This window comes from Protopterus annectens, chromosome 13.part0 (genome assembly GCF_019279795.1).
Source record: "Protopterus annectens isolate FY-2018-M chromosome 13.part0, PAN1.0, whole genome shotgun sequence".
NCBI lineage: Eukaryota > Metazoa > Chordata > Ceratodontiformes > Protopteridae > Protopterus > Protopterus annectens.
This window is the reverse complement of record NC_056747.1, coordinates 158,798,555-158,812,553: the sequence shown is the minus strand read 5'-3', so window position 1 is coordinate 158,812,553 and position 13,999 is coordinate 158,798,555. Positions and strand designations below refer to the sequence as shown.

General features: G+C 37.3%; 1 protein-coding gene across 1 annotated transcript in view; it reads left to right on the top strand.

The window, feature by feature from the left end:
* Nucleotides 1-13,999, top strand: part of CPAMD8 (C3 and PZP like alpha-2-macroglobulin domain containing 8) — a 7,231,600-nt gene that overhangs the window by 2,668,148 nt on the left and 4,549,453 nt on the right. The window contains exon 16 of the mRNA XM_044054766.1: nucleotides 1,576-1,638. Within this exon, the coding sequence (XP_043910701.1) occupies nucleotides 1,576-1,638 (63 nt within the window). The remainder of the gene's footprint in view (nucleotides 1-1,575; nucleotides 1,639-13,999) is intronic.

The following is a 13,999-nucleotide window of genomic DNA, read 5'->3' as shown; positions in this document are numbered from 1 at the left end:
CCCCGTCAGGGGACCTCCATCCTTCCCTGCAGTCCCTGAAACTTGACTGCTTGGCTAATCCACTTCCCCTAATTGCCAGGCTTCATTCAATTTCAGAAGATACAACACAAATTCTCTTGTCTTCACACAAGCCATCCACCAGGAAATTATACTGCAGTAAGTGGAAAAGGTTTTCAATTTGGGCCAACACACAGAAAATTGACCCTTTCCAAGCTCCGCTGTTGTCCATTTTAGAGTTTTTGACAAAGATTTTTAAGGAAGGGGCAGCAGCTGCTACAGTTCGAGTCCAGTTAGCTGCCATCTCAAATTTCCACCTTGGATTCGGTGGCTCGAATGTTATGGGCCATAAGTTATCTAAAACTTTTCTTAAAGGTGTTCTTCACATGAGACCTCATGTTAAAATTCCTTATTCTCCCTGGAATTTGAACTTTATACTGTCTCAAATAATTCTCCCCTCTTTTGAGAGTATCTCTCAGAACAAACCCCTCATTTTTGCCTAAAGTCTGTTCTGAATCCAATATCAATCAGGTCATTGAGCTGCCAGTCTTTTTTCCCAACCACTCTAACAAATTGGAATACATGCTGCACAAACTTGATGTACACAGGCAGCTCAGATTTTATCTTGACAGAACTAAGGATATTAGAAAATCAGATCAACTTTTTGTATCCTTCTCAGAAGCCAGAAAAGGTAATCCAGTGGCTAAAACAACTTTATCTAAATAGTTATCAGATTATATATCCTTGGTTTATGTGAATGCGAGCATGCCATTGACACACAAACCTAAGGCTCATTCTACCAGAGCCATTTCTACGTCTTCTGCCTTTCAAGTTAAATTGCCCCATGACAATATTTGTGCTGCAGCCAAGTAGTCTAAGCCTCATACCTTTATCACACATTACAAAGTAGATAAGGCTTCCAGGGACAGGTCTTCTTTTGGTTCCACGGTACTGAAAAATGTACTTCCATGAGCCACCCAAGATTGAGGGTGCTAGGGACGCTACCTGTCAGTGAGAATAAACGGCGAGATTTAACAACTTCACATAAAGAAGTTATGTACTTACCATAACGTTCCATGTGAGTTGTTTATTTCACCTTTATTCTCATGTCCCTCCCTCCTTCCCTTTCCTGGCTGACAATAGACTTAGAGGCTAGTACTTTCCTGGCTCCTCAGTACTTCTTTCCTTTGGAAAGTGTTTCCCTTTTAGAGTAGGATAAAGGTACATGTATGTGTGTGTGTGTGTGTATATATATATATATATATATATATATATATATATTTGCAGCAAACAAGATCTGAGGTAATTCCAGTAGTGCATTGTGGGATAAGGGGCTTGGTCACGAGCTGTTGGCAAACCTTGAGCTTTGCTATCAGCCATGTCGGAGCCGAGAATCTGCTCCGAACCCATCAGTGAGACTAAAGGTAAGATAAACAACTCACATGGAATGTTATGGTAAGTACATAACTTCTTTTTTCATGCACTGATCTTTACTGTTTTGAATTAAGATTTGCACTGTTTTTTTTTCCAAGTGTGACTTAACTTTAATATAGCTTTTTACAATATTTATATTGACAGAGCTGTAAAGAGGAAAAGAACGTATTTCCCTGAAACTTGGATTTGGCACTGTTTTAATATCAGGTAAATGCCTCATACTTTAAAAAACAGTTGTAATACTTGTTAATTTTTCCACTGCAGGTTGACCAGCTTATGGTAGTCACACAATTCTTTCTGCAGCTTTTTCCATGATATTTTGAACAATGTAAATATTGTATTATCTCATTTCTCACTTTTTTGACATACTGTGCATTCCCTATGCATGGTGCACTTGTTATGTTGGTACTGGTTGTTGTTATACCATTTTATAATTATATGTTTATTCATAACTAACATAGCAGCCTCATTTCAGACTGCCAGTGCTTATATTCACCTTTCAGTAACTTGCCATCATTAGGCATATCGCCATCAGCTGTCCTAGCTAGTCTTGATTCCATACTTGATTTAATACTGCTTATTAAATAAAATCAGCTAAACACACAAATTAACTGTCTGCAACTTAAGTTGAGATCAGATATTAATTACTGGCTATATTGTTTTATTTTCACTGTTTTACAAGTCTTAGCAACTGGACCATTGATTTCTTCCCTTTTATTGACACATCTCCACGGTGGTGCAGCGGTAGCGTTCTCGCCTCACAGGAAGAGGTTCTCCCATTCGATTCTCTGCTGGAGCGCCTTCTGTGTGGAGTCTGCATGTCTTCCCCACGGTCGAGTGGTGTTCGAAAGACATGCATGAATGGGCATGCCTTCGTTGAAGGTTGGGCGTTGGGCTGGCACCTCGGCACCATAAAAATCGACTGCCGATCATTAGCGGACCAGAGTTCCGCTGTGGCGACCCTTAACCAGGAAAAGCTGAAAGAAGATTGGCACATCTACTTTACTGAATATATATAAATCACAAGTACTTTGTTCTGTGTCAGCATCTTCTTGAAGCTCAAATTCCATTGCAGCATCCCTTACAACCCATTTTTTTTTTACTATGAAATTCTGTTTCTGATCTCTAATAGTTCCTAATTTTGCATTTTTAGTCTTTGGAATCATTATCACTTCTCTTATTAATGGCTTATCTTTGGTTTTCCTTTCTCTAGTTATAGTTTTTATAGTCTCTATCAGCTCTAAAGATAGTTATGCTTTCATCATGTTACTGTATTATTTTATACCAACTCAAAGAAAATGTCTCTATACTGAGGTTATGATTTCTACCAGGTTTAAGGCTTAGTATATTGTAGAAGTCTTTTTGGTCATTCCCAAAGCACATACTCCCAAGAACCTCTTTCTGAACCATTACATCTCCAACATACGCCTGTTTTCTGCAGGAACATTTTTATCAAGTCTTTTAGGTATAGAAAGATTTACTCAAACATTTCCATGCAAAAATTCTAAATGTTCTCATTTTAGTTGCATATCCAGGATCAAAGTATTTTCTTCTCCATTATCTTTATTTATTTATTTTACATTTGTTGACCAGGAAAGTCCAACTGGATGCATGTCCATTTTCATCGGAGGCCTGGTGAGAAAAGCTCCACAGTTAAATTTTAAGAAAAATATAAGGTATATACAGAAGCATTCAAATTTACGTAGATAGTACCGAACCTAACATTGACTGGTAACATAGCATTGAAGCTTGATATTTAACTTATTTACATAGACTGAACACATCGTTTACAGTTTTAGGTTGAGGCATTACATAATGGTGAACATTGTTAGGGGTTGCATAAGCCGCAGTGGTGCAGCGGTAGCATTGTCGCCTCACAGCAAGAGGTTCTCCCATTCGATTCTTGGCTGGGGTGCCTTCTGTGTGGAGTCTGCATGTCCTCTCCATGGTCGAGTCATGTTCGAAAGACATGCATAAATAGGCATGCCTTCGTTGAAGGTTGGGAGTCGAGCTGGCACCTCGGCACCGTAAAAATCTACTGCCAATCATTAGCGGACCGGAGTTCCGCTGTGGTGACCCATAACCGGGAAAAGCCGAAAGAAGAAGACGGTTGACTTGTGAACAAGTTAGCCACAGTAGGGAGTATAGCAACAAAGACAGCAAAGATTAGACCTAGTAGGGAGTACAGCAGCAGGAGAAGGGACAGAGATGGGAAATTGGATAACAGGTTAAGTAAGAAAAGCAGGAGGCGTAAGTAGCTTAAGTATAGAGTAAGAGTACAGGTGTAAAAAGAAAAGTGTTGTGGATACGGGTATTGACTAAGGGGTTAGAATTAGAGGTGGAACTTGATAGAAGCTAGAGAAGTTGCATTCTTTTGGTGATGAAGCTGAAGTCAGAGGGCAAGAGAAAGGGGAGAAGGTAGGGAGGGGCCAGCCAGGTGGAGCACATGTGCATATCCATGTGTGCTTCAGGTGTTCTTTCAGAAGTCTTTTAAATGTAATCTTTGAGTCTGCTGAGGTAGTAGCAGTATGTACAGTGCTCCAAATTTTGCCTATGTAGTTAGGGAAGAGAGAGTCTTCTGCTGTGTTGTTGGTCTTGGTGACCTTGATTAATTTTTTGCCACTAGAGCAAAGTTGTCTAGTTTTAGTTTGTAGTTCTAGTAGATTGGCCAGAACTGAAGTATTGTCTGGGAGTAGTAGGAGATTATGGGCAGAGGAAAGTTGATGATAGTTTAGAAGATTAAGGAATTCAAGCCAGCCAAGTTGTTTTAGGGAATGGCAGTGGTGGGCTTGGTAGGGGGCACTGGCAGGAAATTTTGCAGTTTGATTGTAACAAACAGGTGTTGAGTTTGACAATTTCAGTTTTGGGTAAGTTGGTGATAATGGGTGAGGCATAAAATAGTGTGGAAATAAGATGAGTTTGAGCAATTGTTATCCTAGCAGGTTGTGTTAGAAATGTTTTATTTTTATATAGACTGCCCAGTTTTTTGTGGATATTTTTAATGGTTTGATTTATATGCTGAGCAAATTTGAGGTTATCATTAATGGTCACTCCTAGAAATTTAGTGTAAGTATCTGGGAGATGACAGTCCCATCCCTGGACACAATATTAAATGGGCTGGGTATTGTGGTTGATTTGTTAGGTGTAAATAGCAATTGTCTGCTTTTGGGGGGGATTTAGTATTAGGTTTTTCTTAAGAAACCGGTTTTCAGTGGTATGGAAGGCTTTTTGGGTTATAGAGAGGAGTTTCTGTGTATCGTTGGCTGAACAGGCAAGTGTTGAGTCGGCGTATTGTATAACTGTTGCATCATGACAGATGCTGTGGAGGTTATTGGTGAAAATGGAGAATAGGAGGGGACCTAAAATGGAACCTTGTGGGACTCCTGTGGTGATGAATATCAGTGTGGATAGGTTGTTGTCCCACTGAACTGCTTGTTGTCTTCCTTGTAAATAGTTCTGAATCCAAGGTAATGCTTGGTTACTAAGGCCAAGGTCAGTAAGGGTTTGTACTAGTTTAAGACGGTTGACCATATCAAAGGCCTTTGATAGGTCCAAGAATATGGCCGAGGTTAGATTGCCTGTGAGTTGGTTTTGGGTGATGAGGTTTGTTAAAGAGTAGGCTGGTGGTTGTGCTATGAGAAGACTGAAATCCATGTTTGGTAGGAGAGAGAAGTTGGTTGTTAAGCAGTTATTGCTTAAGTTGGTGGTGTATACATTCCTCAAGCATTTTAGCTAGTGGAGGCAGAATGGTTATGGGGCTGTAGTTGGTGAGGTCGATGAAGGTACTGCCTTTATGAAGTAGGATAATATAGGAGGTCTTCCAGATGTGTGGTTTTGAGGTTTTTGAGATAGATCTGTTTAGAAGGATGGATAGAGGGAAGGCAAGTTCATTGGCAGCTTTCTGAAGGTATTCAACAGGTATCCCATCTACTGCTAGTGTAGTAGGTTTAAGTTTGGATAGCAACCTTTTGACGTAGTTGGTAGGGATGGGTTGAAATTGGAAGGTTGTTTTGGGTCTATCTTCAGGTTCTGGGTAATTAGTTGTGTACTTAGGCTATTTTTGAACAAGATTAGAAATAGTTTCTATGAAGTATTTGTTAAATGTGTCTGATATATTTGTGATTTCACTAGTGGAGGTTGGAGGTGGGGTAGAGGGTCTGCCAGGGTGGAGTAGCTTATTTATTCCTGCCCAGAATTTCTTGCAGTTGTTGTGATGTTTGTTTTGTAGCTGTAGGAAATAATTTTTTTTATCTAGTAGAACTGTTTTTTTGTCTCATTTTTAAGTTTCTGGAATTGTTCCTTAGCTGCTGGGGTTTTTGTGACTCTCCAGTAATACCAGGCTTTGTTCCTTTCTGATATTCTATTTTTAGTCTGTCTGGTAAGCCAGGGGGCTGTCTTCATTTTGAGTTGAATGGACCGGGCTGGAGCGTGGGCATTTAGTATTTTTAGGAAAGTGTTATTGAAATGGATTATGGCTTCTTCTCGAGGTAGTACTTTTAGTATGTTCCAGTTATGGTGTTTTAGCTCGAGTTTGAATTTGTTGGGGTCAAAGTTTTTTGTGTTATGGGTTGTTTGTAATATGGGGGTAGGGTCGCCCTAAGTTTTGAATTTTAGTAAGAAGGTGGGTTGATGGTCGCTAAGGGAGTCTGGGGGAGGGCACCTGCTTTGTAAGAGGTTTTGGTCTTATTTATCAAGATGCCATCTAGGAGGCTCTTTGATTTTTGCATTTTCTAGTCTAGTCTAGTGCTTGATTGGATAACTTGTGAGAAACTGTAGAGGTTGATATGGATAACTTGTGAGAAACTGTAGAGGTTGATATGGATTGTGCGGTTAATAGCTGAACATGTGTTCCAATCTATATTAAAGTCAGCGAAAATTATAGTTTCCTGAGGCAGGTTTTGACTTGTCCATTGTAGGAAGGCTTCTGGGATTAGGGATGTTGTTACCTGGTCATCTATAGCATGTGATAATGTTGATTCACTTTTTGTCGCTAAGTTTGAGTTTAGCTAGGAGGAGTTCAGAGTTATTGAAGGAAGGGATTTGTGGATTAATAGTGGTGATATTTAGGGTGTTCTTGTAGAGTAATGATAGCCCTCCACCTTTTTTAGATGGTCTGTTGTGGGTGTAGTGCATTGTATCCAGTAGGAAGGAACTCATCTGGTGTAATGAGCTTTAGCCAGGATTCAGTCAGACATAATATATCAGGGGAGTAGGTGGAAAGTAGTGTATGCAATAAGTGTACCTTATTGTTAATACTTCGAATATTTAAGCTCAGAATGAGTAGGCTGTTTTTTGGTCTAGTAGTGGGTAGATGGCTAGATGAAAAGGTTTAATTAGCTATGGTAGTTTGCATAGTGTTAGGCCCTGGATTTGGATGTATGTCTCATGTTAGAATCAGTTGGTAGTTTATATGGTGTAAGTGTTATTTAGTTGTTTGCTCCATGTTATTTTTTATCTTTTTATACTGTATAGTTTTCTCAAGTCTAAAATTACCTTATATACTCTACTTGGTGTTCTTTCCTGGTCTGCAGTTGCTTTTCTTGCCTCAGTTGTAAAATCTGGTTTAACAAAATTACTATCCAACCTCTGCATATCCTCCTTGAACTCTAATATTAGACTTGTATACATAAGGTGATCTTAATTCAGTACCCCCCCCCCAAATATTTAGCTTTATTTCATTTTATTACATCATCGCCTTTTTATTATCTGCTTTCCAAAACTCTTATTTGTTCTTTCTACCTCATATGCTCAGGACATTCTGTTCTGTGACTTTCTTATTACTATGTATTGAATAACTTATTGGTCGTATTCTATTTTTCCAAGGTCTAACTTCCTTTAAACATAAAGACTTGCTTAATACTTTTGTGTGTCTAAGGCTATACATATTGTTCTTTGTATTCATTTCCTAGAGTTATCCAGATGCCTGGTTGTGAGCCTTTTGTTAGCTTGTTGGACACTATGCCTATCATGTTCTTCTATTTGGGTATATATTCTGTATCCTGAATTAAATGTGTTAATCTAAGTTGTGTGATATTGTAATATGGCTTCAGATGTGGAAGTCCCAAACCATCATTTTCTTTTGTCAATATTTTTTCCCATTTCACTTTTCCCTTGTGTTATCCTACTGAAACTCCTTAATTTCCTTTTTCATATTCTTTCATATCTGATCTCTCTGTCAATATATGTGAGCCTGATCTACATAAAGAAATAGGCTGCAAATCATCTTACTTGCTTCTAACTTATCAGTGTCCATAAATAACACACTACATAGTTTTATCTTATCTTTTGAGTAAGTTCTTTCCACAGTTGCTTCCTCAAAATCCAGTTTCATACAGATTCCCAAGTATCTCATTCTGTCATGACCCTACAAAAAAGGGTACGCTTTGTACAAAGTCATGTGTTGGGTGATAGTTAATATTGTAACATCTGTTTTAGTTTTATTTACTTTATGGGTAGGATTCACGAAGCCTCCGTGTAAGAGTTAGCAAGTCTTACATGGAGGCTGCAGTTAAACGGGGTGATGTCAGGATGCCATGCATATTCATGAGGGCATGCTGAATCACACCCTAGGCTAACACGGTCCGTGTAGCAAAGTAGGGGGCGTGTCCGCATTGGGAGATCTGCAAAGGGACACGCCCCCAGAAGAATCACAGTCCCAACAAGAAACTCCCACGAGCGAGTCCGCGGAAATGTCACGAAACACAACAGCACACATGGCCCTACAGACTAGTAACCAAACTGAAAAGTAAAACGTAAAATTAACAGTTTAATTTTTTTTTTTATTTCAGAAATGTTTGTCCGTAATTGCGCTCGTTTGCGCGGGTGTGCCCTTCGCTCAGCCACAGTTAGCGGTCACTGAAAAAGCATATAAGCTCTAAATATGCAAAATAAGCCAAGTAGTAATAGCATAGCGGTAGAGACGTCGGCCAAAGAGGAGGCAGTCACGGTTCGAGCACCAACAACATCATTTTTTATTTTTAGTGAAATAAGCACGAAACAATCCCCTGACATATATATATATATATATATATATATATATATATATATATATATATATATATACAATTATAATTTAAGTAAAATGCAATGAAATGGGCCATGTTTTATGAAGAACTCTGACACACTAAAAAAATAAAATATTTTATAAGTGCCCATAGCTGAGCAGTGCTCTAACAAGCTGAGTATGTATGCCTGCAGGTGAGCAGTGGTTTAACAGGTGTAATAGTAGTCCAACCAAAACGCCAAAAAAATCCAATGGAAGAGAGGAGAACAAAAAATGTTGCCTCAAGACACTATTTTATTCGAGCCACTTAAACTCCAAACATAAAACAACACTACACTGAAACATTAATGCTGTTAACACACGCGTTTTCCTCTGCAGTATCAGACTTCATCAGATGAATCATAAGGTTAGCACATTCCTTTTATACCCTGACCAATGAAACAATTAATGTTCATGAATTAAGATATTTTCAAATTTACGAGTACATTTGTATGTTTATTCAAAAACAATCACTTCCCTAGCTCCTATAAAAACTCAATACATTATTAGTATATACTTTATAAGTTACCCTTTTAAAATCAATTTTATTATTATACATGTTAAAAAATAGTAACAACTAAATCAGATGTATATTTTTAGATTTGATGTTAGGCTGACCCCTAGCGGAAATTCATATTATTCAACAATAAAACTTTCACATAATGTATTTAAAATATCATTCCACAGTTAAAATTGTTAAAAAATAATAATGATAAAAATATTGTATATAAATAAATAAATAAATGCAATACTTCTAATAATATATTTAAATTCATTTTCCCTTATAATTTAGCTGCCCTTAATTTCAAGGTGGGTATAATACTTGTATATTCATTCAATCCTGGTGAATTATAAGCCTCCAGTGTTAACTGCCACCAGAGCTCTCTATATTCAATCTTTTCTTCCCAGGGACCTCCTCTTATATCTCTCTGTGTGTGTTCTAACACCGTAAATCTAAAATTAGCTCCTGTGCATTCTTTAGTATGCTTAAATAGAGCATTTGTATCCTTACAGTTCTTAATATCATTGTAATGTTCATATATTCTTCTTCTTAATTTTCTTTCTGTTTTTCCTATGTAGAAAGAATTACATATCACACAGGTAGCTAAATAAATTAGTCCCATGGAATCACAATTGTAATAATTCTTATTATTAATAATCCACCTATCTCTACTTGCTATGTATAACCTATCTGAGTTCAAAATATAAGGGCATTGTGTGCATCTACCACACTTGTAAGTGCCCATCTTTTTTACGTTCTGTAAGGTGTTGGTATTCTTACTTTCTAAAATGTTTCTAATGCTTTGACCATTTTTGTATACTATTTTTGCTGAAATTCCTTCTAATATGTCTATATCTGTAATATTAATGAATCTGTCCCATTCCTTGGAAAATATCCTTCTAATGTTACTGTTAAGTGCATTGAATTCTAATGTCAATGCTAGTTGAAAATCCATTTCACTTCTCTCTTGTTCTTTGTTTTGCTCTGTTTCAAAATTAGTTACCTTCACAATAGGGGTGTATTTGTCCCTCCTTCCCCTTTCTATTTCCTGCCTTACTTCTTTAACCAGCTTAATGGGGTATCCCCTATCCAGAAACATTTTCTCTAAAAGTTCACATTCTATAAAAAGAAAGCATATATTAAAGGACTCGTGGGATTTGTTAAAAGTTATTTCCGGAGTTAATTGTATAGAAAATATATTATTTATTACTATAGATGTAGTTGATTTATTCTCTTCCACCCCCTATACTCAAGGAACATATATGTTTGAAGAAATTCTATATGAAAATGGGAATTTAACCAACAATGAAAAACAAGTGAATGTTTGGTTAATGGAAATGGTTTTAAAGAATAACTTTTTATATTTCAATGGGGAATTTTTTAGGCAAACACAAGGAGTAGCCATGGGAGCTGCCTGTGCCCCAACTTATGCCAACTTAGTATTAGCTAATTGGGAAGAGAAGCATGTATTAACTTCACAGTACAGCTCCTAATGGGTACTTTATCGCAGATTTTTGGATGATATAGTCCTATTTTGGACTGGTGGTGGATATGAGAAGTTCCAGGAATTTATGGTTTACCTAAATAAAACCACTGAGTTTTTGAAATTCACCTACACAGTATCTGACAAAAGTTTGCAATACTTAGATTTAGAAATATATAAGCAGGGGAATGGACTAGAGACTAAGGTGTATAGAAAACCCACATATTGTAATAATTATTTACACTATGGTAGTGCACACCCCCTACACTGCAAGATGAACATTATCAAGGGACAATTTGTGAGGGGTAGTCGAATGACAAGTTCACAAAATGATTTTTTTATAGAATGTGAACTTTTAGAGAAAATGTTTTTGGATAGGGGATACCCCATTAAGCTGGTTAAAGAAGTAAGGCAGGAAATAGAAAGGGGAAGGAGGGACAGATACACCCCTATTGTGAAGGTAACTAATTTTGAAACAGAGCAAAACAAAGAACAAGAGAGAAGTGAAATGGATTTTCAACTAGCATTGACATTAGAATTCAATGCACTTAAAAGTAATATTAGAAGGATATTTTCCAAGGAATGGGATAGGTTCATTAATATTACAGATATAGACATATTAGAAGGAATTTCAGCAAAAATAGTATACAAAAATGGTCAAAGCATTAGAAACATTTTAGAAAGTAAGAATACCAACACCTTACAGAACGTAAAAAGGATGGGCACTTACAAGTGTGGTAGATGCACACAATGCCCTTATATTTTGAACTCAGGTTATACATAGCAAGTAGAGATAGGTGGATTATTAATAATAAGAATTATTACAATTGTGATTCCATGGGACTAATTTATTTAGCTACCTGTGTGATATGTAATTCTTTCTACATAGGAAAAACAGAAAGAAAATTAAGAAGAAGAATATATGAACATTATATTGATATTAAGAACTGTAAGGATACAAATGCTCTATTTAAGCATACTAAAGAATGCACAGGAGCTCATTTTAGATTTACGGTGTTAGAACACACACAGAGAGATATAAGTGGAGGTCCCTGGGAAGAAAAGATTGAGTATAGGGAGCTCTGGTGGCAGTTAACACTGGAGGCTTATAATTCACCAGGATTGAATGAATATACAAATATTATACCCATCTTGAAATTAAGGGCAGCTAAATTATAAGGGAAAATGCATTTAAATATATTATTAGAAGTATTGCATTTATTTATTTATTTATATACAATATTTTTATCATTATTATTTTTTAACAATTTTAACTGTGGAATGATATTTTAAATAAATTATGTGAAAGTTTTATTGTTGAATAATATGAATTTCCGCTAGGGGTCAGCCTAACATCAAATCTAAAAATATACATCTGATTTAGTTGTTACTATTTTTTAACATGTATAATAATAAAATTGATTTTAAAAGGGTAACTTATAAAGTATATACTAATAATGTATTGAGTTTTTATAGGAGCTAGGGAAGTGATTGTTTTTGAATAAACATACAAATGTACTCGTAAATTTGAAAATATCTTAATTCATGAACACTAATTGTTTCATTGGTCAGGGTATAAAATGAATGTGCTAACCTTATGATTCATCTGATGAAGTCTGATACTGCAGATGAAAACGCGTGTGTTAAGAGCGTTAATGTTCCAGTGTAGTGTCGTTTTATGTTTGGAGTTGAAGTAGCTCGAATAAAATAGTGTCTTGAGGCAACATTTTCTGTTCTCCACTCTTCTATTGGATTTTGTTGGCGTTTTGGTTGGAGTTCTTCATACCACCGCTTTTTCTTTTGTTTATAGGTGTAATAGGAGTGCCAGGAGTTGAGTAGTGCTTTAACACACTGAAAGTGTGTGCCCGTAGTTGCGCAGCATTTCTCACAGCGTAATATGCGTGCTCATATCCAAATAACGCGTTAACCAGCGTAACCCGTTTGCGCGGAGCTGCGCAGCTCGCCAACCGGCTTACAGGCTGGCACCGTAGAGCAACCTGTATCAAAGCCGCCTTTAAACAGACACACCTCCTAGCCTGTCTAGACAGTAGTAAAATAAAAAAAGAAGCAATGCCCAGGCTTGAACCCAGGATACTGTGCATCATAGTCAAAGTACTGAACCACTAAGCCATGACAGCTGTACTGAAAACTGCAGTATTAGCATATATATATAGGAATGAATGGAAATAGAAGCATGACAAAGCAGGTTTTGTGAAGCTGATACAATTCCAAAATGGCCAATCACAGATAAGTGCAGGAAAAACTGCATATATAAGCCCCATAGGCGGGAATACACAGCATAACTGATTGTGGAACCTATTTGCAGTCAGGATGGCAGGTGTAGGAGAGGGTAGTCGCTTTTGAGCACAGAGGTGGGGTGTTGAGGAGTCCAAATACATGGTTTGGCTCCTAGTCCACGATCATGAGGCTCAACTCATGCATGGCCAGGTTCTGTGGGGTGCATATAGGGCAGAGGCATGGAACCGGTTGGCACATGATCTGACCAGTGCCACAGGCATACCAAGGACTGGTGAACAGGTCCGTCACCACCATGCGGACCTGAAGAGATGGAAGCAGGACCAACTGAACTGTTGGATCCAGGAGGCCCGGCAAATGCCCAACGCCCCACTACTGAGTAAGTATCCATGTAATTATGTATGTAAGGAATTATCCTAGCTGATATTATGGAGATGTATGTTCCAATATTACTTCATTTATATTACATCTGCAGGTGTGCGTTCTGCGAATAGGCGAGCCTATGGTGATAGACTGGAGCGGTTGCGCCACCAGGCAGGTTAGTAATTGTATTCCTGTACTTGTTATACAATATAAGTGATACAGCTTGTAAAAGAGGTCAGTGTAGTCACATATTAATAAAGTTCAAATAACAATAGAAGAAAGATTCTGCTAGCACTGTATGATTAGATAAGTGATGCAGCCTGTAATCCAGAAATAAAAAGTAAACAAGTCTGAAATAGTGATTAGCCACCTGAAGTGTAATATCAGATAACCTGCAGCAGCCTGAAAATCACTGGTAAACAAGCCAAAGATAATAGACATGTGTGAAATGCATCCCCTTAGAAAATCTGCCATATGTAACAAGTGAGTCTGTTGGAAAGGATTGTTGTAAGCAGCTATGACATGTTAATAATGCCTACAATAAAATACCAACTTGAATTGTAAAAATAAAACAAGTGAGTGAGAGAAAGATGTATGAATCGACCAAGAAAGCTGTTATAACTTCTGAATAAAGTATACTGAAGTCAGTACATAATGAAATGAATGAGACAGCCACAACCAAAAAGTGAAATGTATGAAATAAAGTACTGAAGCTAGAATGTGTCTGTCCCACAATTTGTATATGTTGCTGTACCCTTGCAATATGGAGATAGTATGGTTGTATGAAATAATGAACATCCACAGTTGTCTAGAGCCATATAAATGAAATGTAGCAGGATGCTGTACCTGAACACAGCCAAATATGAAATGTGTAGGAATAAAAATGCAATGGATATTAATGTATCCGTACCAGTCCCATCAA